Raw genomic sequence first — 27463 nt, forward strand, 5'->3', positions numbered from 1 at the left:
ACTGAGTGTATTATTTATTTATTTATTTTATTTTATTTATTTTAATTCCATTTATATCCCGCCCTTCTCAGAAGACTCAGGGCGACTTACAAGCTTAGCAGTAAGCCTTCATTCTATGTATATGCCTGCTTATTAGGGCTTTCATACACCCCCCAAACGGCATTATTACAAAGTCAGCTTAATTGCCCCCAACAATCTGGGTCCTCATTTTACCTACCTCGGAAGGATGGAAGGCTGAGTCAACCTTGAGCCTGGTGGGATGCGAACCTGCACTAATTGCAGGCAGCTGGTGTTACTTAAGGAGGCATTAGCCCACTGCTCCACCAAGGCTCTTAATACCATATCTGTTATCTATTAATACCATATCTGCCAGAATCAATAAATCTATGTTAGTAAATCTTGCATTTAACTTTTTTTTAAATAAGCAGTTATCATTCCTACTGAAAAATATTCATTTCAGAGTAAAACGTTTCAGTTAGGATAAGGAAGGCTATCAATATTCTGCTAAAATAAATTATATTAGACAAAACTATCACACATCTGTAGCATTATAAAGCCTTTTTTTTGTCCTGAACTCTGGCAAAAGTTTTTTTTCCCTTTGGATTCTATATATCAAAACTATTGTCTATGATAAGTAAAAAATAGAGTTCTGTAATGGCCAAAAAGTGAACACAACCAAGAATGTCCACAGATATTTTTCTAATGAAAAACAGTTTTACCTACTCGGTGGACATTATTTCATTAAAATATTGAATTATCGTGTCACTTTGAAATTCAAGGTTTAATATTTTTTTTACACCAAAACTATTAATTCTGCAGTTTCCTTTTTATGTTTAAAACAAGTGGACAACTTTCTGGAACAATGATAAGGGCATTGGTTTTTGTGAAATTGAAATAACTTAAATAAGCACATTTGCATACACAAATTACAGTGATGTAAGTTTCAGTTTATTGCCAGTTTTTTTTTAATCACTAGAACTTTGTCAGAGGTTCTGCTTGTTTGTTTTTCAAAGTAACAAATTCCTGAAAAAGTTTGAAAATCCCTGGCCTGTATTTTCTCTCTGGCCCCTTCAAGGTGTTACAGATTTACAACTATGACTCGTGTTGAAAGTCCACTGCCACATACAAGTAATTCTTGACTTAACCGCCACAACTGAGCCCAAAATTTCTATTGTTCAAGTGACACAGTTGTTAAGTGAGTTTTGCCCCATTTTACAACTTTTCTTGCCACAGTTGTCAAGTGAATCACTACAGTTGTTAAATGAGGAACAAGGTTGCTAAGTCAGGGGTGTCAAACTCAATTTCATTGAGGGCCACATCAGCATTGCGGTTGCCCTCAGGGGGCCGGGTGGGTATGGCCAGGGTGGGCGTGGCCTACTGGGTGGGCGTGGCTAGAGTGCGTATGGCCTACTGGGTGGGCGTGGCCAGCTCTACATCGTTCGCATCAAGGGTGCCTATGGGGGCCTGGGCAGGAGTGGGACAGATCTGAGGGTCTCTGGAAGAAGGAGGGTCTCTGGGCCAGGGCCAAGGCAGTGGGGGCTGTTCCCTCACTGTTTCCAGGATGGCTTCGCGGGCCGCATGAAACCACTTCACGGGCCGGATCCGGCCCCCGGGCCTTTTGTTTGACATGTCTGTGCTAAGTGAATCAGGCTTTCCCACTGATTTGCTTGTCAGAAGGTCGCAAAAAGGGAACACATGACCGCAGACACGGCAGTACAGTACAAGTCCGTTGCCAAACATCTGAATTTTGATCACATGACTGTGGGGAAGCTGCAAAGGTTGTAAGTGTGAAAAATGGTCATAGGTCACCTTTTTTTTTAGCACTGTTCTAACTTGTTTCTGTTCGGAGCTGTTCGTTTAGTGACCATTCAAACTTACAACATCACTGGAAAAAGTGACTTATGACCATTTTTCACACTGATAACCATTACAGCATCCCCACGGACATGTGATCAAAATTTAGATGCTTGGCAACTGACTCGTATTTATGATGGTTGCCATGATCACGTGATCACCTTTTGCGACCTTCTGACAAGCAGAGTCAATGGGGAAAATCAGATCCACTCAACAGCTATGTTACTAATTTAGCAAGTACATTGTTTCACTTAACAATTGTGGCAAGAAAAATCATAAAACGGGGCAAAACTCACTTAACAAAAAAACTAAAAAAAAACTTAAAATGAGAAGAATAAAGAATTAATAAGCTGAAACACAGTAAAAGTTTGAGCTGGCAATAGGCCCCCCCAGGTGCTTTTCTCTAAAAAAAAAATGGTTACATACAACATGTATTCTTTACTTTCACAACTTTATGGCACGGCAAGACAGCAGGAAACTGCGGACAAGAAGATTCTCAAGAGGATTAAGCCAAGCACTCTTAACACTCATCTTAAAACACTGAACATAAGTGAGTGAATTTTTACCAACTTAAATATGAACCATCTTTTTAGTATACAGGTAAGATGCAAGGCAACGAACCATAAGATGTACCACACAACCTATGGCAAGTCTCTGGAATCACATCCCAATCGGCTGTGAACTTACAAATTCACTACGGCTTTCTTCCAACCACACACACACACACACACACACACACACACCAATTCATTGTATTTGAAAGACACCCTTGCTTCTGGGTTTCTCTTTTGACTCGATTTCTGGGTTCACACAATACCAGGATCCACAGCCCAGCTGCCCTAAGGTGGCTTTGCAGAGAGCGCGCTTGGCTCCAATTCAAGGCGGCCTCTGTGAATCCTGACACATCCGAGGCGCTGTCATCCTTTTGAGCCTTCAAAGGCGACCAGCAAAAAAAACGGCCTGCGAGAAAAAGAGGCAGAAAATCGCTCCGGGTTCTCATCCACGTCTTCGCTTAGAGACGGGAAAGGCGGAGACCCGCCGCACTTCTGAACACTGTCCAAAACACAAACACACACACACACCGGAGTCCAGCCCGAGCCGTTTCTCGGGAAGGATCCCCGCTGCATTTATCTATCTATCTATCTATCTATCTATCTATCTATCTATCTATTTATCATCTTATCTATCTATCTATCTATCTATCATCTTATCTATCTATCATCTATCTATCTATCATCTTATCTATCATCTTATCTATCTATCATCTATCTATCTATCTATCTATCTATCATCCTATCATCTATCTATCTATCTATCTATCTATCTGTCTATCATTTTTGTTCCTTTTCCAAATCGGGGCTGAAGGCGAGTGAGTTCGCGCTCCTCGCAGGAACGACCGCTTCGCCTCAACGTCCAGCTCTCGCTTAGCAGCCGCCGCCGCCGCTTCCCTCCGCCGCGCCCACCCGGAACGCCTCGGCCAAGCTTTTATTTTATTTTTTTATTTTATTTTTATTTTTTTACAAAAAGATGCAGCAGCAGCAGCAGAGAGGGGAGAAAAAGATGTCCAAGGCGCTGCAGCAAAAGCTTCCTTCCCGGGCGCCGCCGCCGCCGCCTCTTCCTTGCCTCTTCCGCAGGCTGCGGGTCGCCTCTCCCCACCTTCCACCCCACCCCTCCTCTCTCTCTCTCTCTCTCTCTCTCTCTCTCTCTCTCTCTCTCTCTCTCTCTCTCTCTCTCTCTCTCTCTCTCTCTCTCTCTCTCCTCCAGCCGTCCCGTCCGCCTTCCTCCTCCTCCTCCTCCTCTCCGGGACCCAGGAGCCAAAAGCAGGGAGAGGGTCGTCCTTATCCCGGGCGGGCGGTCCCTCCGCTGGCGGGGCGGACCCGGAGGGAGGACTGGGCAGGGCTCCCCGCCCGAGGGAGGGAGGGAAGAACCGGAGGCTCCCTCGACGGGCGGCCCCGGGAAGTCCGGCGTCCAAGGGCTTCCCCGCTGCACCGCCCTCGGCTGAAGGGCAACGACCCGCGCGCCCCGCAGCCCAGCCGGCGTCCCCGGCTTGCCCGTCCCGCTTCTGGCCTCCGCCCCGCCGCCACCCCGGGGACTCACCGTCCTGTGCCGCCGCTGCTGCTGCTGCTGCCGGCGTCGCTCCAGTCCCAAGAAGCAGCCGGCGGCGGCCAGCACCGGTCCTCCTCCACCAACTCCGCCGCCGCCGCCGCCGCCGCCGCCGGCGGGAGTCCTGGCGAGGACGAGCAGCAGCGATCTACCCGCGGCGGCCGCCATCTCTCCGCTGGAAGTCGCCGTTCTCCGGCAGGCAGCGCTGCGGGATTGCTCGAAAGGGGGTGGGGGGAAGGAGCCCCGCGCGCGGCAGCCAATCGCGCGGCCCTCCGTGTTCAGGGCGCGGGCAACGCATGTCAATCTCAGGCCAAGCCCGCCCCTGGCTCCGCCCTCGCCCGGCGCCAGGCTGCGGCGGCTGGCTGCAGGAGAGCCGGGGAAAAAAGAGAGAGAGAGAGTAGGGGGGTGGGGGTCGGCGGTGCTCTCCCTTGGTCTCCCTCAGAAAAGGGTTAGGTGGGGAAGGAGGCAGGGAAGTAAGGGCCGTGTGAAACCCGCACGACTCCCAAACGGGGAGGAGGGGGTTGTGAAATGCGAGGTGTGAAAGGAGGAGAACCTCGGACTTCCCCAGTTAAACTTCACTCGGAGCCGGTTGACCTGGAAGTCAGTCCCACCACTGAGTTCTGTGTTGAAGATACACACGTGTGTGTACACAGAGAGAGAGAGAGGGAGGGAGAGAGAGAGAGAGAGAGAGAGATAGATACCTGTTATATACTGCAGGTAGTCTTTGATTTAGCAACGCAATTTAACATGTCGTTTCCGTTGCTAAGCAAGATAGTTGTTGAGTGAGTTTTGCACCCTTTTCGGGCCATGGGTGTTAAGGGAATCGGTGCAGTAAGGGCCGTGTGAAACCCGCACGACTCCCAAACGGGGAGGAGGGGGTTGTGAAATGCGAGGTGTGAAAGGAGGAGAACCTCGGACTTCCCCAGTTAAACTTCACTCGGAGCCGGTTGACCTGAAAGTCAGTCCCACCACTGAGTTCTGTCTTGGAGATACACACATGTGTGTGTGTTTGTGTGTGTGTGTGTGTGTGTACACAGAGAGAGAGAGAGAGAGGGAGGGAGAGAGAGAGAGATACCTGTTATATACTGCAGGTAGTCTTTGATTTACCAATGCAATTTAACATGTCGTTTCCGCTGCTAAGCAAGATAGTTTGTTGAGTTGAGTTTTGCACCCTTTCCGGGCCATGGTTGTTAAGGGAAGCGGTGCAGTTGTTCAGTGAATCATTTGGTCATTAAGCGAATCTGATTTCCCACATAGGCTCGACCTATTGGAAACCAGCTGGGGAAGGTTATAAATGATGATCAGGTGACCCTGGGGTAATGCAGCTGTCATAAATACATGCCATTTGCCAAGGACCCAGATTTTGATCGCGGGAACGGTTGTAAGTGGGAAAATAGTCAGAAGTCACTTTTTTCAGTTCTGTTGTAACTTTAAACAGTTACTAAATGAATGGTTGCAGGTTGAGGACTATCTATTTTTTATTCATTTATTTGTTACTAATGTTTTATACAGCTGTAGGTGTGAGACTCTAAGCAATGTACAAGCAGCAATAAATAAATAAATAAATTCACTAATCAGACAAAGAAATCAATACATCAAAAAGGAGAGATGTCATCAGCGGTGACAATATTACAATCATGAAACCATGACAGCTTATATCATCCAACAGCCAGATTCAACCCCAGCTTAGATACCACCACCCATTCTGACTTTAGACACAATTTTTTTTACCCCAGAAAAACATTCTTTTAAAAGCTTCCTAAATGTTAAAATGGAGGATTCAGTTTCACATCTGTTCTGGTATGACGAGGGATCCTTCCATGATATCCTACATTTTAAAAGCGCATCCCAGTGGAGTTTCCAGTTGCCCACCATATTAAGGGGAACTTCATTCACTCAGACCAATAGCAAGGGATGCTACACCCTGAAGATCAATTCACAACTCAAAAGCCACAAGTTTTGCATTTCTGTTTTAGAGTCAGATGACTTACTAAAACAAAACCACTTCAACCCCTAAACAGTTTCAATACAAGGCCATATCAAATTAGGCCCTACTTGAGGGGAATGCAGTTGCCAGTTGCTGCCAAAAGTATTTTACTGAGGAAGTAGAGCTTTATGATGCCTTTCCTTAGTAAGATGTCTCTTCAAAACGCTTTAGGGACTGGTGATGTCAGATTCCTATAAGATGTAGCATGTCATCATGAATTCCTTTTTTTTAAAAATCCCATTTATATCCCGCCCTTCTCCGAAGACTCAGGGCGGATTACAATTTAAAGCACAAATCAATGTGCTTAGCAATAGCCTTCATTCTAGGTATATGCCTGCTTATTAGGGCTTTCGCCCCCCCCAAGCGGCATTATTACAGAGTCAGCTTATTGCCCCCAACAATCTGGGTCCTCATTTTACCTACCTCGGAAGGATGGAAGGCGGAGTCAACCTTGAGCCTGGTGGGATGTGAACCTGCACTAATTGCAGGCAGCTGGTGTTACTTAAGGAGGCATTAGCCCACTGCTCCACCAAGGCTCTACTTTGTATACAGGTAGTCCTCAACTTACAATCATTCATTTAATGACCATTCAAAGATACAGTGGCACTGAAAAAAGTGACATGACCGGTCCTCACACAACCATTGCAGCATTCCCCATAGTCATGTGATCAAAATTGGTATGCCACTTGGTAAACGGTATGTATTCACAATAGTTGTAGTGTCACAGATTCACATGACCACCTTTGCAACCTTCCCAGACAACTTCCAACAAGCAAAGTCAGTGGGGGAACAAAGATGTGATTGGAGGGTAGCCATGCAAACTGGGGAGGAAGGACTTGCTGTGCATAGTACAATACGTGTACTTATGTACAGGTGGTCCTCAACTTGCAGCTGGTTGCTTTAGTGACTGTTCGAAGTTACAACAGATCTACCTTGGTGTTATTTACAAGCTGGATTCAAAGTTCTGGTGATTGGGCCCCTCCCACAGTCACATGACCAAACTTTGGGCATTCGGCAACCAGGCCAGATTTATTACTGTTTGCAATATTCTGTGGTCATGTGACCATATCTTACTACTGGTTTGCTGAAAACTGGCATTTACGTCTGGTTTTCAGCAAAACCACGCCTATAGTGAAACATTGGTTTACTTAACAATCCTCCCACAAAAGGTTGTAAAATTGGGTCAGTTACAACCATCATGATTTATGACCAGGTTCAATTATGGTCATGAACTATCAGGATTGTTCCCAATCACATTTCTTTCTAGTCTGGATTTCTACCCAGCTCTAATACTTAGGAGCTGCAAAAATTTGGGATTGGGAAGATGGGTGGTATAGAAATTTAATAAACAAATAAATAATACTTGCAGTCTTGGGTTGTACATCTATCTCTATGCTAAGAGGTACACAAACCCTTTGAATATAAACAAAATCCACATAAAAACTGAATAAATAAAACTGCTGTTTCTGAACTCCTTTCTTGCAACATCTGCTAGGGCAAATAGAGAAAATGCAAACACTGTCACAAATTCAGTATAAATTAATTGAGGTTTTTACATACGTCTTGACTATAGAAGAAAGAAAAATCTCCTTTATGGCCATCCTCCCTTAGCTTTTGCACAGATCAGAATAGGCTACTACATTATTTTGTGTGTGTGGGGGGGGGAATTGCATTAGAGAACTTAAAATAGTACATCAGAGGAAAAAACCCCAGAATAAATTGATTGGTCGAGTTGAATAGCCCAAATGGTATGGTGACAGGAAGAATTTGTGGGCATTTCTGTATAATAAAGCAAATCTGGCTGGAATCTACAGTTCTGGCAGTTGCAGCATGCTGAAAGAAGACATCAATGCACAGCTCATTACAGGATTGCAAAGCTGAAATCATTAGTGGTGTAAATGGAGCAGGACGAGTGACAAGGAGGGAAAACCCACTAACACTCAGAAAACATGGATCTGCCAAGATGGAACATGCCGAAGTTAAAGCTTATTCTCACAAAAAAGAAGCACAAAAAACCTCAAATGGTTAAGGGAAATTTTCCAACAGAACTCAGTGAGTCTGGTGGGAAACAGGTTAACACACTCTTGGTCAACTGACTGACAACTCTATTGCAGAGGGGTGGAATAAGCAAAAAAGCATTTCCCACGGTTCTGGTAATAGGCTGGAAATTGGACAATAACCTTGTGGTCTTCTAGCAACACGTGCTCATTGCCAAATCACACAGCAGTTTTGCACAATTGGTCAAGAACAATGCCAGCCTAGCATTAGCATCATGCTGAGCAGAAACAGTAGCTGAAAGATGCCAGGCCCCAAAAACCAGTGCTTTTTTTGTAAAAGAAAAAGGTGCCGGAACTCACACATGTCATACAACCCGCCTTGCCTATCCTACAAGGTTCCATCCAAAAAAGGTGCTGGAACTCCGTTCTGAGCGTTCTATGAGAAAAAAAGCCCTGCCAAAAACCAAGAACAACATGAGTTCCTTTATTGCTCTTTATCTATAGATAGAATCTTGCCGGTCTAAAGCAACCATATACTGCACATGATATAGATACAGTCTGGGAATTGCTAGGAAGGAGCCATTTTAACTCTCTTCCTGCTAACTAAACTTTCCAAGCTCTTCTGCCTTTTTACCCTTTGGAAAGCCGCCCCTCCTGGGAATCCAGACTACATTCTACCAGTAGGGCAGGGGTGTCAAACTCAATTTCATTGAGGGCCGCATCAGCATTGCGATTGCCCTCAGGGGGCCAGGTGGGTATGGCCAGGGTGGGCGTGGCCTACTGGGTGGGCGTGGCTAGAGTGTGTGTGGCCTACTGGGTGGGCGTGGCCAGCTCTACATCGTTCGCATCAAGGGTGCCTATGGGGGTCTGGGCAGGAGTGGAACAGATCTGAGGGTCTCTGGCAGGAGGAGGGTCTCTGGGCCAGGGCCAAGGCAGTGGGGGCCGTTCCCTCACTGTTTCCAGGATGGCTTCGCGGGCCGCATGAAACCACTTTGCGGGCCGGATCCGGGCCCCGGGCCTTGTGTTTGACATGTCTGCAGTAGGGGAATTAAAAGGCATTCACACATTACGCAAGTTTAGCATGTGAGACTGTTGCCCATATGAAAAGGCATTCTTTGCTGCTTGTGCAATGTGATATGGTATTAGATGCACGAATTAGGCATCTTTGTGTTAGAAACGCAGGGACGTGGTGCCTCAGTGGGTTAGGACGCTGAGCTTGTTGATCAGAAGGTCAGCAGTTTGGCGGGTTGAATCCTGAGTGCCGCGTAACAGAGTGAGTGCCTGTTACTCGTCCCAGCTTCTGCCAACCTAGCAGTTTGAAAGCACAGAAAAATGCAAGTAGAAAAATAGGGACCACTACCGTGGGAAGGTAACAGCGCTCCGTGCGCCTTTGGTGTCTAGTCATGCCGGCCACATGACCACAGAGATGTCCTTGGACAAGCATTGGCTCTTCGGCTTTGAAACGGAGATGAGCACCGGTCCCTAGAATTGGAAACGCCTAGCACGCATGTGCGGGGGAACCTTTACCTTTACCTTTAGGAAGAACCTGAGCAATCTGTGGACTACAGACCCCTGGGGACACGCGATATTATCACGGGGTCTGTGAAGGCTTGAAATACCTTTAAATATTCATTTTAATTATGTTTTATCTTTTCCCACATACTACGGTCCATGGCTACAAAAGATATTTAAAGAAGGTCCATGGTGAAGAAAAGGCTGAATACTACTGCACTAAACCATATTTTTGTTTTAGTCATGATTTGTTGGCAGGTCACAATCCACGCTTATCCAATATCAGTGGAAGTGCTTGTAGGGCAAAGTTAAAAGTAGAAGATACTAGTGTTTTGGTTGGTTGCATTCCTAAAATTACAATTTTTGAAGAAGAAATATGGATCAGTATCTGAATAATTGCAGGAAAGGCTGCTATGTGTTCTTGTACACCATATAACAAAGGCTGGCATCAAGAAATGTGCATTTCTTTAAATGGGCTCCTTAATCAACATAATGGAAGGACTAGACAACATGATTTCAAGCGGTCAAGGTTTCACTTGCTTAGTTTTCTAAAATAGACCCTGTAAACTGCCCTTGATCCTAATAGTTTCACAACTTCCCACAACAGACATTGGTTGTGACCACATCACCTTGGATGTTGGGCACCCATCTAATCTCAGTACCTTTCTTGCTGCCTAAGGCCTGTTGAGAGTCCACAATCACAAATCTCTTGACATTTCTCCTATGCTCTTCATAGGAGGATGGTGTAGTACAGGGGTGCCCAACCTTGGTAACTTTAAGACCTGTGGACTTCAACTCCCAGAATTGCCCAGCCAGCCATCAGGAATTGAAGTCCTCAGGTCTTAAATAATGACCAAGGCTGGACATCCTTGATATAGCATTGGCACACTACTATCTTTTTACTCCCAGTTGAAGAGGCTGTCCGCAGCTGGGATTTGGGGGGGGGGCTTTGTTTTTGACACTGCTATTTTAACTTCATGCAGAATCATAAAGCAAAATCAAAGGAGCCTCCTCCATGTAGATTATTTAGATATTTATAGTAGAAATCCCAAAACTACAGTGGACTGGAAGCAAAGCTGTACAGCAGAATTTTCTGTAAAAACAGGGGTAAATAATGTTGTGCTGAGGCTTTACTTGGCCTTCAAGTAAAGATGTTTTTTTAAAGAAGAAGAAGAAGAAGAAGAAGAAGAAGAAGAAGAAGAAGAAGAAGAAGAAGAAGAAGAAGAAGGAAGAAGAAGAAGAAGAAGAAGAAGAAGAAGAAGAAGAAGAAGAAGAAGAAGAAGAAGAAGAAGAAGAAGAAGGAGGAGGAGGAGGAGGAGGAGGAGGAGGAGGAGGAGGAGGAAGAAGAAGAAGAAGAAGAAGAAGAAGAAGAAGAAGAAGAAGAAGAAGAAGAAGAAGAAGAAGAAGAAGAAGAAGAAGGAAGGAAGAAGAAGAAGGAAGAAGAAGAAGAAGAAGAAGAAGAAGAAGAAGAAGAAGAAGAAGAAGAAGAAGAAGAAGAAGAAGAAAGAAGAAGAAGAAGAAGAAGAAGAAGAAGAAGATAAGGTCAAGACAAATGCTATATTTTATTTCATTTTATACAAAATAATGTACTTATGCACTTTTCCTGTTCATTGTAGTAGAAAATACCATACAACAATTTTTGGATATTACAAGTTGCATTCAGTTTTAGGGTCTCTGGTTAATTTATTTGCCTCTCTAATCTAGCACTGTGGTATGTTCTGGTGTCTATCGAGATTCTCAGTCATCCAGGCCATAGTTGTCCCAAAGGTGATTTTTCAAGACACAACTCGACTTTCTTGTTTTTCTTTGAAGACGTTTCGCTTCTGATCTGAGGAGCTTCTTCATCTCTGACTGGATGATGAGGAGTGAAAGGATTTCTGGTGGTTTTCCAACCCCAAGCTAATTTGGTCTGACCTTGCTTAGCATTTTGAGATCTGGCACCTTCTGGAGGTCCTTGCTGGACCAGGTTTGCACTAAGAAATACAGGTAGCCCTCGACTTACAACACTTCATTTAGTGACCATTCGTAGTTACAACAGCACTGGGGGAAAAAAACAAGTTATGATCGTTTTTCCACACTTACAACCATTGCGTTATCCCCACGGTCAAGTGATCAAAATTTCAGGCGCTTGGCAACTGGCTCACATTTATGACGGTTGCAGTGTCCTCGGGTCATGTGATCCCCTTTTGTGACTTTCTGGCCAGCAAAGTCAATGGGGAAGCCAGATTCACTTAACAACCACGTCACTAACTTAAGAACTGCGGTGATTCTCTTAACAAATGTGACAAGAAAAAATGGTAAAATGGGGCAAAGCTCATTTAAAAAGTCTCACTTAGCGACAGAAACTTTGGGGTCAATTGTGGTCATGACTACCTGTACTCAATCTCTAAGGGTGTGAGGTGGAACATAATAAAACTTCTAATGTGGACACACCTAGAACTGTTAACAAGCAGGTTGGTTTGGATTTGTTCTCCGTTGCTCATCCTGTGAGTATATAGATCATAATCATCTCTCTCTCTCTCTCTCTCTCTCTCTCTCTCTCTCTCTCTCTCTCTCTCTCTCTCTCTCTCTCTCTCTCTCTCTCCCCCCAGTGAAATAGATCTGACTCCACAAATAGATGGTGTAAAATATACAATTCCTTGAAGGGTTCTTCAGATGACTGATCTCCCTGAGGAAGGTTTTTTTTCTTTTTCTTTCATTGGGCAGTGCCGCTCTGATTTCAAGGCACACCATCTAAAACCATTAATGTTATTTTTGGAACGTAGCCAGAGCCGCTGCATTAAAGTTATTTGTTTTGCAGAAACGGTACTATTTCTTCCCACATGTGTCAGGACGGTTGTGAATGAAAGAAAACGCTTGGTGCCAAGCATCTGACTTTTTCACTTTCCTGTCCCCTGCTCCACACATGAAAAATTAGATTGACTGGTTTCTTAATGAAAACGGATTACAGTCTTCATTCGGCAGTGAAGATTTGTGGAGAAAGGGTGGATATTTTTCAAGCCTGCTTTCTCGGTATGTAGATTTCCACCCGATCTGCTGCAAAGAGCTTTTTTTTATTATTATTTTGATCATGTGTCTCTTGCTCTGATTTCTATCTGCTCTTACACCCTCTTAGTAAGATCCTTTGCATTTTGGGTCAATATTTCCTTATTCAAAAGCTCTGCTCACGGAGTACTTGAGTGGAATTATTTGTCTACATGTACACCTTTGATGGACTTTTATCTGAAAAAGAACAAGGGCTGAGGGAGCCATCAATCAGGCTTGACTCTGGAGATGTAGCACAGAGATGTAGGAAAAGAGCAGGCAGAACTAGGGGACAGACTTACTGTAAATGCACCATCAGCTTAGAATCATTATGTTACCATAAGAGGTCCAATATCTTTACTAGATGCTGACCCTTAAAACTAGTGCTGATTGAGACTTGATTTTTAGTTGACTAGATTCTCGTGTATAGACTTGAGCAATCTTCTAAACTGCAACTTAACATATGGTCCTGATCCTTTGCACCTGACAGAGTAGAATCAAGCACCACAACTTCAGCTTCTAAAATCTGACACTCCAACAAAAGATCTGGCTACCAAGCTTGTAAGAGCATCTTCACTGTATAACACCAAAAAGAGTATTAGTTTGTTTAGAAAAGACCTTTAGAATTAGTGACTTACTTAACTACTGTTCCTACTTAACTACTTAAGATGAGCCAGTTGGGGGGTAACAGTACACGTAGTCCTTGACTTACAACCACAGTTGAGCCCAAAATTTATGTTGCTAAGCGAGACAGTTGTTAAATGAGTATGGCCCATCTTATGATTTTTCTTGCCATGTTTGTTAAGTGAATCACTGCACTTGTTAAGATAGTAACACAATGGTTAAATAAATCTGGCTTCCACATAGACCTTGTTTGTTAGAAGGTTACAAAAGACCCTGCGACATTGCAGCCATCATAAATATGAGTCAATTGCCAAGTATCTGAATTCTTATCACATGACCTTGGGGGTGCTGCAACGGTTGCAAGTGTGAAAAACAGTCTTAGCTTATTTTTTTTCCAGTGCCGTTGTAACTTCAAACAGTCACTAAATGAATGTTTGTGACTCCATGACTACCTGTATTGAAGTTTTTACTTGATGACACAATCATCACCATCATCATCATCATCATCATCCACTGGGCATTGTGAAAAAAATATGACTTACCTGTGTCTGAAAAGTCGTGGGAACATAGGGTGGAAAAAGTTGTCGAGAATGAGAGGGTGAAGATCTTGTGGGACTTCCGAATACAGACAGATCGCCATTTGGAACACAACATGCCAGATATCGCAATTGTAGAGAACTGAAGCATACAGTTGATTGATATCGCTGTACCAGGAGATGCCAGAGTCGAAGAAAAAGAACTGAAAAAAATTATGAAATACCGTGACCTGGCCATCGAAACTGCGCAATTATGGGTGAAACGTGCAACAGTGATACCTATTGTCATCGGGGCACTGGGACCTATGTCCAAAAACTTTGCAAAATACATCAAGAAATTGCAGCTTCCTGCAATAGCTCCAGCAAAGCTACAAAAACCTGCGCTACTCAGAACATCTTACATTTTAAGGAGAAACCTGGTTGATACCTAGAATGCTGGCAGCAACCCGTGTCAACCATTAGTGCCAGTCAATTTGAGTGTTCAGTTGACTGAGTTTCATGTTTAATAATAATAATAATACAGTTGGAAGGGACCTTGGAGGTCTTCTAGTCCAACCCTCCGCTCAGGCAGGAAACTCTATACCATTTCAGACAAATGGCTGTACAGTCTCTTCTTAAAAATTTGCAGTGTTGGAGCATTCACAGCTTCTGGAGGCAGGCTGTTCCACTGGTTAATTGTTCTAACTGTCAGGAAGTTTCTCCTTAGTTCTAGGTTGCTTCTCCCCTTGATGAGTTTCCATCCACTGCTTCTTCTCCTGCCTTCAGGCGCTTTGGAGAATAGCTTGAGTCCCTCTTCTTTGTGGCAGCCCCTGAGATATTGGATGTAATGTTGATGTAACTTCTGGAATAGGGAGCCAGTCTGGTGTAATGGTTAAGGCATCAGCCTAGAAATTAGAAGACTGACAACTCTTAGCCGTGCCATGGGCAAGAAGCCAGCTGCGTGATCTTGGGCCAGTCACTCTCTCTCTCTCTCACAGCCCTAGGACACAGGCAGTGACAAACCATTCTGACATCTTGCCAAGAAAACTGCAGGGACCTGTCCATGCAGTTGTCAGGAGTCAAGATTGGCTTAAAAGCACACACAAACCTACACACACACACACACACACACAAACCCCAAACCAAAACTTCTGGAATAGACAATCCTTGCACTGGCTGTATTTTTGCCTCCCAGATTTACCTGCTTATCTGGAAGTCTCCCTGATTTTTGTCTGGACTGGATGTTGGCTCTCTGTTCTTATTTAACATTGTGATTGCCAAGTTTGTGAACTTTGAAACCCACACTGGTCTAATGATTCTGAGTCCCACGTGTAATATTGAACTTTGTCTGCTTCTCCCGAGAAGAGATAGTACTGTATGTATGTAAACAGAAAGGTAATATGCTATAAACTCTTTGGTGTGGTTAGCTATCAAGAGCCCATTTCTCTTCACCTGAGAGTAAAATGAGGATTTGGGGAATTAAGATGGCGTCTCCGCAATTAACCCAGATTACCAAATGCTCAGCAGGCATGTTACTGTGGTTATGAAAAGGGATTCCTTAGCTGTATTCCCTGCAGGCTCCTTCTTTGAGCTAAACTAGATAAACTAGACCACGGGTCGGCAACCTCGGCTCTTTTATGACTCGTGGACTTCAACTCCCAGAATTCCTGAGCCAGCACAGCTGGCTCAGGAATTCTGGGAGTTGAAGTCCACGAGTCATAAAAGAGCCGAGGTTGCCGACCCCTGAACTAGACCATTTGCTAGTTGGTCTATGTAATTGGAAAGCCCACAGATCTGTATGTCAAATTCTGTGACCTAAAAGGTATCTATAGTTCAAGGTGCTGGTGATGACCTATAAAGCCCTAAATGGCTTGGGTCTGGGATATCTGAGGGAACACCTGCTGCCGGCATCAAGTTGCCTTCGTCCTGTGCACTCCCACAGGAAGGGTCTTCTCAGGGTGCCGCCGGTAAAAGATTGCCGGAGGACAATACCCAGGGGGAGGGCCTTCTCTGTGGGCGCGCCTGCCCTCTGGAACTAGTTACCCGTAGAGCTTAGGACTGCCCCTGATTTTCGTTTGTTCCGCCGGGACTTGAAGACCTGGCTCTTTGAGCTTTCCGGCCAGGACTGAGGATTTTTTAAATTTTTTAACTTATTGTAATTGGGTTTTTAATCAGAGTTATAGGGGTTTTAGATTTTAATTGAGGAAAATTTAATCTATTTTAATTGTTATTAATTTTTGTATTGTAATGTTGTTTTAATTGCCTTGTGAACCGCCCTGGGATCTACGGGAGAAGGGCGGTATATAAGTTTAATAAATATAAATATAAATATAAATATACCGCCTCCACAATAGGCTGGATTGCTTTCTGATATTGAAGCTGCTTGGTTTCTCCTGAAGTAGTTGTTTTACTTTTTATGTGCCACATACAGCAATAAAATAAATCGGCAAATGGATGTAATAACATACTAAATCCAATTTAAGTTCACATTCAATTGCTGTAATGGTTAATTTAAAAAAAACCCTTGTCACCTTTGAAGTTTGCAAAGGTCTTTCAAAACCTCCAAACATATTTTCTGGGGAAGAATAAACCCAAGGCGGATATGTTTGATGTTTGTCCCACTGCAACAAAATTTCCCAGTCCCTTTTTTATATATATTTTCATGCTTTATCATTCTATGTATAATATGTATTTCAGAGCTGTAAATAACTTGAAGATGACAGGCAATATAAAAACATCTTAAACCAATACATTACTTTCACTGGCTGAACTGATTATAATCCCAAGATTAAAATTCATGATTTTCCAATCCAAGAATATAAACTTCTGAAAGTTATGGGAAACTAGGATCATTTTTTTAAACCCAAGAGGAAAAGACGATGACAAGGCATCATTAAAATATTTTAGTTCATTGACCAGTGCTACAGCAATGCTTGGGATGTATGCCAAATTGTAAACACAGCCTTTTACGTCCCACAATGGGGGGAGGGGGGGTGGGAATAGCAAGATCAAAATTCAGTGAAGGAATCATTCCAAGTCAATTTGGTTACCAACAACCCAATATGGGAGCAGAAACTTTTGGATACCAAATTGTTATATCCAGCAGAAGTGTTGCCCATTAACCTAATGCCACTTTTGACCTGTGATAGAGAGGTCCTGAGAGTAGAGTCCTTGTATCAACAAAGGGGTAGCATCAAGAACACAGGAAGTGATAGTACACCATACTACTGAGGCCACATTGGGAATACTGCATCCTGTTCTGGGTCACCACGACACAAAAAAAGATGCTGAGGCCCTAGAACAGGGGTGTCAAACTCAATTTCATTGAGGGCCGCATCAGCACTGCGGTTGCCCTCAAGGGGCCGGGTGGGTGTAGCCTAGGTGGGCGTGGCCTACTGGGTGGGCGTGGCTAGAGTGCGTATGGCCTACTGGGTGGGCCTGGCCAGCTCTACATCATTCTCATCAAGGATGCCTATGTGGGACAGATCTGAGGGTCTCTGGCAGAAGGAGGGTCTCTGGGCCAGGGCCAAGGCAGTGGGGGCCGTTCCCTCACTATTTCCAGGATGGCTTCGCGGGCCACATGAAACCACTTTGCGGGCCGGATCGGGCCCCCGGGCCTTGTGTTTGACATGTCTGCCCTAGAAAGAGTGTAGAGAAGATCAGCAAAGATGCTAAGGGGTCTGGAGGCTAAATCGCACAAGGAACAGTTAAGAGAAGTGGGGAAGTTTAACCTAACAGAGAGAAAGCTTAGGGGAGACATAGCAGCGTCTTCCAGTACTTGAAGGGCTGTCACAGAGAAGAGGGGGATGATTTGCTTTTCACAGCACCTGAGGACAGAGCCCAAGAAGCTCATAAGAAGGAGAGCCATCCTGGAAATAAGGAGAAATTTCCTGACAGAGAGAACAATTAACCAATGGAACAGATTGCCTCCCGGAGTTGCTCCAGCACTGGAGGTTTTCAAGACAAGATTGGACAATAATTTGCCTGGGATGGTATAAAGCAGGGGTCTTCAAACTTGGCCCTTTTATGACTTGTGGACTTCAGCTCCCAGAATTCCTCAGCCAGCATGCCTGGCTGAGGAATTCTGGGAGTTGAAGTCCACAAGTCATAAAAGGGCCAAGTTTGAAGACCCCTGGTATAAAGACTCCTGCCTTGAGCAAAGGGTTGGACTAGAGGACCTGCAAGGTCCCTTCCAGCCCTATGATTCTATGAATGCCTTAAACTGGAACTTGGCTGTCAAGTTCCAAAGACCTTGATTTTAAGAGCATAGAGATTCCCAGCTAGACTTCATCAAAGCCCGTCCAGTCTTTGATTTGGTTCCTTTCTTGGCCAACCAGTTGCTTATGATAGGGGTCCCCAACCCCCAGGCCTGAAGCCCACTACCGGGCCTTGAGCCCTTCAGAACTGGGTCATGGAAGTGGTGGGTGAGCGTGCATGCTTGCATCCCCATTTGCACAAGCAGCAGGCAAGCGTGTGTGGGAGTGGCAGGTATGTGTGCCCGCCACTCATGCAGAACCATCCCCTCTTTCCGCCCCACCCCTGGGCTGATCTGCAAAGCTGGAAAGGTTGGGGAACTCTGACTTATGAGACACCAATTAAGTAGGACATTTTTTTATTTATTTTAATTCCATTTATATCCTGCCCTTCTCCGAAGACTCAGGCCGGCTTACAAGCTTAGCAGTAGCTTTCATTCTATGTATATGCCTGCTTAATAGGGTTTTCACACACACCCCAAGCGGCATTATTACAAAGTCAGCTTAATTGCCCCCAACAATCTGGGTCCTCATTTTACCTACCTCGGAAGGATGGAAGGCTGAGTCAACCTTGAGCCTGGTGGGACGCGAACCTGCACTAATTGCAGGCAGCTGGTGTTACTTAAGGAGGCATTAGCCCACTGCTCCACCAAGGCTGCTCCACATGACTTCCTGCTGGAATTATCTCCTGGCTGGCTATCTCTGAGCCAGGAGGGAGTGTACAGGCTTGATGCTGACCCTTGATCTTGAGATACCTACAGTGGTGTACTGATGCATAGCAGCTTTCTCTGCTAGATCCCTTGTCTCTTCCGCGCTGCACTGTGAACTGTCAAACAGATGGTTGGATTGCAAGCAGTCGTGACTTAGCTGTGCTTTCAACTGGCTTTCAAATTTTTTTTAAAATCCCATTATTGGCCCTCATGAGCATCTGCAAGCCAACTCCAACTCTACCACTAGATACCTTTCCATACCTTCCTGCTGCTGTAGCTAATTAAGACTCGTTAGTTGCTGCTATGCCCTTTTCTATTGCATGGCAGATCCCCAAAGGGTTTAATATGAGCAGGTCAACTTCGGGACCTAGGATGCTGCCTTAAGAGCTGCTCTGTACAGTGCTATATTGATCACATCAGCTCTGCCAATCTTCAGTTCCTAAACAAATTGCTTCTCCTTCCTCTGTTTGTTCTCTTATTTCCTACCAAGGCAGACCTGCACATTCTACTTCGCCCATCACTGGTATTGGTCATCCGCCCCTTCCCAAATGCAGGCACAGATGAAGCTCATGCAGCTGCCACACCTAGCCCATTGCAGAGGCATCCTCCCATCTGTGTTTCCAGCTTCCGTTCAAAAATGTTAATTTCTAGACTGACCTTTAAAGAAGTTAATCTCCAGCATTTCATTCCACTCTAGCAGCCAGCTCTGAGCGGCTACAGGGTTGGTGTGTCCCTTCCCTGCAGAGGTTGGTTGCTGCCCTGGGCTCCCATTTCATGCTGGGCTGCTCTGTTCTTTGTTTTTCAGCAGTTGTTTTTTTTTTATGATCTTGGGGTTAATGCAACTATGAATTAACCCCAAGATTAATGGCATTGTTAAATCGATGAACCATCTTCAGTGCTATTCATTTATGCTCCATTCAACCATTACATCTCCCAGTGGGCTTTTCAGTTCCTTTTCAGGCTGGGTGCAGCAGGCTCTTCTTACTTTACCGCCTTTCAATTACTCTGAGAGGTCCTCAGCGCTCTCTGAGCTGGGTTGTTTTCTTGAAAACCTTTCATTACCAAACTAGATAACATCACCAGTGCTACGAATGTTACTACTTTGTTTCAATGAAGCTGAACTGTTGAATGAAAAGCCTTCATCAGGGTCCAGTCTAAGCCGGGAATAAACAAAATGCTTTAGAAAGAAGGTTGTAGTTCAGGGGGGTCAAACTCAATTTCATTGAGGGCCGCATCAGCATTGCGGTTGCCCTCAGGGGGCCGGGTGGGTGTGGCCTGGGTGGGCATGGCCTACTGGGTGGGCGTGGCTAGAGTGCGTATGGCCTACTGGGTGGGCGTGGCCAGCTCTACATTGTTCGCATCAAGGGTGCCTATGGGGGCCTGGGCAGGAGTGGGACAGATCTGAGGGTCTCTGGCAGGAGGAGGGTCTCTGGGCCAGGGCCAAGGCAGTGGGGGCCGTTCCCTCACTGTTTCCAGGATGGCTTCGCGGGCCTCATGAAACCACTTTGCGGGCTGGATCTGGCCCCTGGGCCTTGTGTTTGACATGTCTGTTGTAGTTTATTGAAGACCAGAGCCAGACAGAAGCATGGCTCTGGGAAAGCTGACCACATGTTGCTGGGAGTGGTGGGTTTTTATACCTTCTGGGGCTCTTGAGGCTGTTTCCTGTATTTCCTGTGCCATGTACTTTGACCTGAGTCTGAGTGTGCCCTTTTGGTATTGGTGGGTTAATCCTATTATGTTTCCTGTCCTTAGAGTTTGGGTGGGGTCTTTGTCTTTCTAATCTCTTCAGCTTCTAGCTTCCTGGCTCCAACCTTTCTGAAAGGATTATTGAATTTGCATTTCTAAAAGTTGGTCTCTGCCTAGGGTGTGGGGCTGGTTTCTGGGGGCTGGTTTCTGTCTTTTTAAAGATCTTCTCCATTATTACTTTGGGGAGATATATTCTGACTTTTTAATATTCCCCCCAAATACTTCTTTTTCTGGATTCTTCCCACAGAACTATCAGATCTTCATTGTTACATGTAGATTTTCACAGATCTACAAGAAAAAAAACAGGAAAGAAAGACCAACAATACTACAATAGAAGGAGAAAGGAAGGATCTGCTTTGGTATCACAGAAATAATGCAGGGAGAGGATGTGGGAAAGCAAAGGAAAGTCTCAATTCAAAAGCTACGAGTGGTACAAAGAGCCACGGAAAATACTTGCTCAGCATTATAAGACAAGATAGAAAGACCTGCACATGGATTAGAGCAGTGGCCCCCAACCTTTTGGGTACCAGTTCCATGTGGAAAGGTTTTTCCACAGACCGGAGGGGGAGTGGTTTTCCATGCTGCCTGCATCCCATGGATGGGGCTTCATTTGTTTGCATGGCCCAGTTGCTGGCATGCCGTGGCCATAGACTGGGGGCTGGGGACCCCTGGATTAGAGAATAAACAGAAGTATATGTCATCAAGAGAGTAAAAGAATTAAAATGGAAATGGGCTGGTCACATAGCAAGAAGAACCAATGGCAAGTGGAACAAGGCAGTCATAGAATGGATCCCACTTGATAAAAAGCCTCTATGAAAGAGACCTAAAACATGGGGCTGCCCTTGAGGACCACTCGGACGCTCCAACTGGTACAGAATTCAGCCGCAAGAGTTGTGTTGGGAGTTTCCCGATACTCCCATGTTACACCTCTGCTCCGCGAGCTGCATTGCCTTCCAGTTGTCTTCCGGGTGAGATTCAAGGTGCTGGTAATGACCTACAAAGCCCTTCATGGCATGGGTCCGGAATACCTTAGGGAGCACCTGCGGCCGGCATCAACTTCCCTCCGCCCAGTACGCTCCCACAGAGAGGGCCTCCTCAGGGTGCCACCGGTCAAAGAATGCCGACTGGTGGCCCCCAGGGGGAGGGCGTTCTCTGTGGGCGCGCCGGATTTATGGAACCATCTTCCGGTTGAGCTCCGGATGGCGCCCGACCTCCGCTCCTTCCGGCACGATCTAAAGACTTATCTGTTCGAACAAGCTGGCCTGGCCTGATGGGACGGGGTCGGGTTTTATGTATTTTAACCTACTGTTATAGTTTTGGGCACTTGTTTAATTCTCTTTTAATTTTTGTATTTTGTCTTTTAACATGTATTGCCCTGTTCACCGCCCTGAGTCCTTCGGGAGAAGGGCGGTATAGAAATAAAATTATTATTATTATTATTATAAAACAAGATGGATCGACCACACCAGCAAGTATTGTGGTCCCAATGGGCAAAAGAAAGCTCAGGACCGTATTGGTTGGAAACACGCGGAAGAGACCTTCATGGCTGGAACGATGACGATGAAAGGAAAGTCATGCAAGGTAGTAAGAATGGAACAATATGTAAAAAAAGAAAAAGACAGGCATGGTAGGCCAGTTCACACAGAAGCTAGCTAACCAGATTTGCTTTCCCTGCTTGGATGGGAAGGACAAGAAGCAAGGAAGGAAGAAACAAGGGTCTTGAGGTGGTTTAATCTGAACTGAGCATTTTCCCCACAAGCCTTGCACTAGCCCAGGAGTAGGCAACCTTGGTTCTTTTATGACTCGTGGACTTCAACTCCAAGAATTCCTGAGTAGAGCATGGCTGGTTCAGGAATTTGGGGTATTGAAGTCCACAAGTCATAAAAGAGCCAAGGTTGCCTACCCCTGGGCTAGCCCACTGGATTTCGAATGGAATATTTGAAGTTGGCTACAAGTAGTCCTTAACTAGAACTGAACCCAGAATTTCTATTGCTAAGCAAGGCAGTTGTTAAATGAGTTTTGCTGCATTTTATGACCTTTTTTGCTACAGTTAAGCAAATCACTGCAGTCGTTCAGTGAGTCATGCAGTTGTTCAGCGAATCTGGCTTCCCCCATTGACTTTCCCAGCTGGCTGGGAAATTACAAACGGTGATCCTATGACCCTGGGCATGTGCAACTATCATAAATACATGCCAGTTGCCAAGCAACTGAATTTTGATCACGTGAGCATGGGGATGCTGCAACGGTCATAGGTCACTTTTTTCCAGTGCCATCATAATTTTGAACGGTCATTAAAGAAATGGTTGCAAGTCAAGGACTACCTCTTATTTATTGCCTTCTTATTTACAGCCCCATCATGAACCGGAATACCTTGAGGACCACCTGCTGCCGGCGTCAACTCCCCTCCGCCCTGTGCGTTCCCACAGAGAGGGCCTCCTCAGGGTGCCTCCGGTCAGGGAATGTCGACTGGTGGCCCCCAGGGGGAGGGCCTTCTCTGTGGGCGCTCCGGCGTTATGGAACCAACTGCCGGTTGAGCTCCGGATGGCATCGGACCTTCGCTCCTTCCGGCGCGGGCTGAAGACCCACTTATTTGAACTAGCTGGTCTGGCCTGATGGGGAACATTAGGGTTTTTTAATGGTTTTTTTTACTGTTTTTATTGTTATTGTATTTTAACTGGGCATTTGTTTAATCTTTTTTTAATTTTTGTATTGTTATTTATATATGCCCTGTTAACCGCCCTGAGTCCTTCGGGAGAAGGGTGGTATAGAAATTGAATAAATAATAATAAATAATAATAATAACCTAGAACAGAAGGGTGTAAAGTTAGATTTTCCATGAATAAAAACTGCCCACATATGTTTTTGCTGATTCAGCACCCAACTGACTTAAAGCCACAATTCAAAGGTGCTCGTGGAAAGAATCAGGGCTACCAAGAAACAGTTTGAAAGGGTGTACAGGTAGCCCTCCACTTACAACAATTCACTTAGTGACCATTCAAAGTTACAGCGGCACTGAAAAAAGTGACTTAGAATTGTTTTTCACCCTTACGACCCTGGCAGGATCTCCCTGGTCACATGATCAGACGCCTGGCAACTGTTTCATATTAATGACGCTTGCAGTCTCCCGGGGTCACGTGATCCCCTTTGGCGACTTTTTGACAAGCAAAGTCCATGGGGAAGCCCGATTCACTTAACAACTTTGTTAACTAACTTAGGAACTGCAGTGATTCGGGTAACAGCTGTGGCCGGAAAAGCTGTAAAATGGGGCAGAACTCGCTTAACAAATATCTCACTTGGCAACAGAAATTTTGGGCTCGATGATAGTCGTAAGTCAAGGAATACTTGTACTTGAACAGCAAAGCACGTGCCTTAAATCTGGGCAGTTTTTTTTAATCATTCAAATCTCATCCCAGTCATTTTTATTAATAAAGGGAGAATATTTGTAGCTCAGGGCTGACAGAAGAGGTCCTTGCTGCTCTCTGAGCTTGCTTGTTTTCCTGCAAATATTTCATTACCCAACTAGGTAACATCAGCAGTGCTAGTAAGGAGTGCATTTTGCTGTCGGTTTATATTTTAGTGTTGGTGAAAGTGGTCTTAGAGATTCTTTGGTTCAGTGGCGTAGTGTGGGGGGTGCAGGGGGGGCCGGCCGCACCAGGTGCAACATCTGGGGGGGCGCGCTCGCACTCGCAGCTCTCTGCCCCTGGCTGGCTCACTCACTCTCTCTCACTGCAGTGCTGGCTGTGCAAATCCGATCCGAGCCGCCGGGTCGCCGCCCACTGTGGAGGGGGGGGTGCCAGGCGTGCGGTGCGGTGCGGAGAGAGAGCGAGGGACTATCTGGGGGAGGGACAGTGCAGCGGTCGCCCAGCGGGTTAGGGGGCGCAAATTACTTGCCTTGCCCCGGGTGCTGACAACCCACGCTACGCCACTGCTTTGGTTGGACTGTTTTCTGCTGGCTTCTTTGGCAGTTTCTTTGGCTATTGTTTACTTGATTGTTGGTTGGAGTTAAACTATGATGATCTGGGTGCTGATCGCTAGTGGAGAGGTGCTTGGGTCTTTTTGGGCCGGGTGACAGTCTCTTTTCCATATCCTGCAGATGTTGTTAATGTCTCTGTGTCCATTGATGGCTGATTGGTCAGAGTGCCAGGCTTCTAGAAATTCCCTGGCATTTTTTGGACTTCGCTTGGTCTGGAATGGTCACATTTTCCCAGTTGAAAGTATGGTTAAATCTGTCTGTATGTTGTGAAATTAAAGAATTTTCATCATGTCTTCTGACTGCTAGTCGGTGTTTGTGGATGCGTTCTGCCAGTCTTCTGCCTGTTTGTGGTTGGTGCAGTCCTTACATCAGGGGTGTCAAACTCAATTTCATTGAGGGCCGCATCAGCATTGCGGTTGCCCTCAGGGGGCCGGGTGGGTATGGCCAGGGTGGGCGTGGCCTGCTGGGTGGGCGTGGCTAGAGTGCGTATGGCCTACTGGGTGGGCGTGGCCAGCTCTACATCCTTCGCATCAAGGGTGCCTATGGGGGCCTGGGCAGGAGTGGGACAGATCTGAGGGTCACTGGCAGAAGGAGGGTCTCTGGGCCAGGGCCAAGGCAGTGGGGGCCGTTCCGTCACTGTTTCCAGGATGGCTTCGTGGGCCGCATGAAACCACTTTGCGGGCCGGATCCGGCCCCTGGGCCTTGTGTTTGACATGTCTGCCTTACATTGTATGTTGTAGATAACTCCTGTTTTTATTTTTGTTTTCCTCCTTCTGGGGTTGTTTCGATCTTTTGGTCTGCTTAGGATGTTTTGAAGGGCTTTGGTTGGCTTGTATGCAATGCTGATTCCATGTGATTGTAGTAGTCTGTTGATCGTTTCTGAGATATTCTTAGTCATTCTTATTCCTCGGCTCTATTTCATGGAATTTCCCACCCACACATAAAATCAACCAGCATGGCTCAAGCTCATATATCCCACTTAATAATGACTAATATTGTACCAATACCGGTCTGTAATCATGCTACGAATTCAGCTTTGAAATTCATTTGTTAGCTAAGATCAAGTTAAAAATAAATTTCCATATTCAGTACATTTAGAAATGCTGGTTTCTGGCCTGCAGCAAAACCAGAAATGGTTGAAATGTTTTTTTTTGGGGGGGTGGGAGTGAAGCTGGGAAACAACATTTTAGTTTTCCTATGATCAATTAAACCACATTAATAAAAAGAATGTAGAATAATGCCATAAGCATTTGTCATCTTGATTGCATGTTACTTTTTCAATTATCGTGAACAGAACAGAACAATTCCATAAGATCTGATCTATGTAACCTTCAAAGTACTTATATAACAAATGCCTTATCTAGAATGTTTCATTTGGCGGCATTTCAACTTTCACCCACTGCAACACCCTGATTCTACAACCTGGCTGTTATCTACAACCTGACTGACTCGGACCACAAGAGATGATCAACTATGAAAAAGTTCTTTTGTTTCGCCAAGTCCTGTTACGCATAGGACCCTTCCCACCTATGAGTTAATGTCTTATCTACCCAGCTCTGAGTCATCTAAAACCCAGAGTGCTGCCCACATTGCCAGGACCTACACTGCTTCCTTTGGGTTTGGGCCAAGGGACTACAGAAAATATCTACCTTGATTTGGAGTGTGCAGCGTTTTATGGCAAAGCAATGTGTTGAATCCTCCGGCTTGGCTGCTTTCTCTCTCTCTCTCACTCTCTTTGTGACATCAACTGATGGGAAACGATCAACCAATCTTGGGATTGCAGCAAGGGTAGGGTGGGCTGGGCTGTTATCTCTAACTTCCTTTCTGTGCCTTTATTTTATTTTATTGTAACCTCACCACCATTTAGAAAAAAAAAGAAGCAGAAAGTGCAGACTCACAAAGAGATTACTTAACACCATTCAACCCCTCCCTCCCTCCCTCCCTTACTTCCTTCTTATTAAATTTCAATACCACCCATCTCACATAAGTGACTCTGGACAGTTTACAAGAAAAAAAACCCAGTAGAAAAGCAAAGTTAAAAACAAATAGAGTAAAGAACAAAGTTAAAGAGATGGAGGGAGTGCCTTCAACCTTCCCATCGCCTCCAGGGTTGCATATCACCCTTACAGCCCCATGCCAATTGGCAGAACCCTGTCTTGAAGCTCAGCTGGAAGCCCAGAAGCATCAAGGGCCACCTCACTTTTGTGGGATTAGATGTCCCAAAAGCCAGGGGCAACCGACTCTCTTCCTGGATCCCACAAGTCAAATTTCTTTAAGTGGATGAGATCTGCAACATACACTCCCTGTCTGAGTTGGGTGAAACGAGTCAATGTAATTGGGACGAGATGGTTCCTTAGGTAACCTGGTCCCATACCATCAAGCCAACTGGCATCTAATGCAGCTTGCATAGCAGAGTTGTTCCATGTGCAATCCCAGGGTCACTCAGACTGCTCTTTTCATTTCTTTCTTTTTATATAAGTAACAAATACTGACTTCCGAATTCCACTCTGTTTTCTTTGGAAAGCAGTGGAGATCTTAACATTCCAATGCCATACGCTCTCACGGTGCTGTGCTGTTTCCTTGTTCTGTCACTTCACTGTTTCGGGTTTTCAGTTTGGTGCTAAACCAAAAAGGTTAAGCAACTAGGGGGAAGTTTTGTGTTCAAAAGTATCGTGTAATGCACAGAGGAAGGAACAAAGGAAGTCCAAATGTCAAAAGCAGCATTACATCACTGAGCCGCAATGCAAACATGTCTCTTTTTGTACATCTGTTGTGACTTTGCACGCATGTTCAAAAGGGTCAAACTTTGTGTAGCGATAGTCTGATGCTGTTCTCTTGATTTTGATGAAAGCTTTTGATCTTGTGGATGTGATCGGTAACGGAAGCAGCATCAGAAGAGAGCTGTCCGTTATAGATTGTTAGAAGTGGAAATGGTCAAGGCAGGCATTTGGCCTAGGCTGGTCAATGAAACACCTGCAATTCAAAGGTTCTGAAAGCCTGCCAGATGGCAGCACAATCTCTACTAAAACATCATCCTAGAGAGACATTTGATGGACACATGATTTTATCCTGCAGCCAAACAATTCCTACACTGGAAACTTGCTAACCTGAAATACCCGCCTCTCTTCTAACATGAGAGCAGACAAGTTTGCTCAATTTTCTGAA

The 27463-nt window shown here is 45.2% G+C and overlaps 1 protein-coding gene across 3 annotated transcripts in view; it reads right to left on the minus strand.

Moving 5' to 3' along the window:
* The window catches only part of MCU (mitochondrial calcium uniporter), a 151420-nt gene extending 124997 nt beyond the window's left edge, over window positions 1-26423 (minus strand). The window contains exons 1-2 of one of the 3 annotated variants that reach the window (XM_083364813.1): window positions 4659-4763; window positions 3952-4319 (exon numbers count right to left, since the gene is read on the minus strand). In XM_083364813.1, the coding sequence (XP_083220939.1) occupies window positions 3952-4125 (174 nt within the window). In that variant the 5' untranslated portion in view covers window positions 4126-4319; window positions 4659-4763. Of the gene's footprint in view, window positions 1-3951; window positions 4553-4658; window positions 4764-25947 lie in introns of those variants that run through there. The other 2 variants (XM_083364815.1, XM_083364814.1) reach the window with 2 other exon arrangements.
* Window positions 26424-27463: the final 1040 nt, after the last annotated feature.

Source organism: Vipera ursinii (assembly GCF_947247035.1).
Source record: "Vipera ursinii genome assembly, chromosome: 5".
Classification (NCBI taxonomy): domain Eukaryota; kingdom Metazoa; phylum Chordata; class Lepidosauria; order Squamata; family Viperidae; genus Vipera; species Vipera ursinii.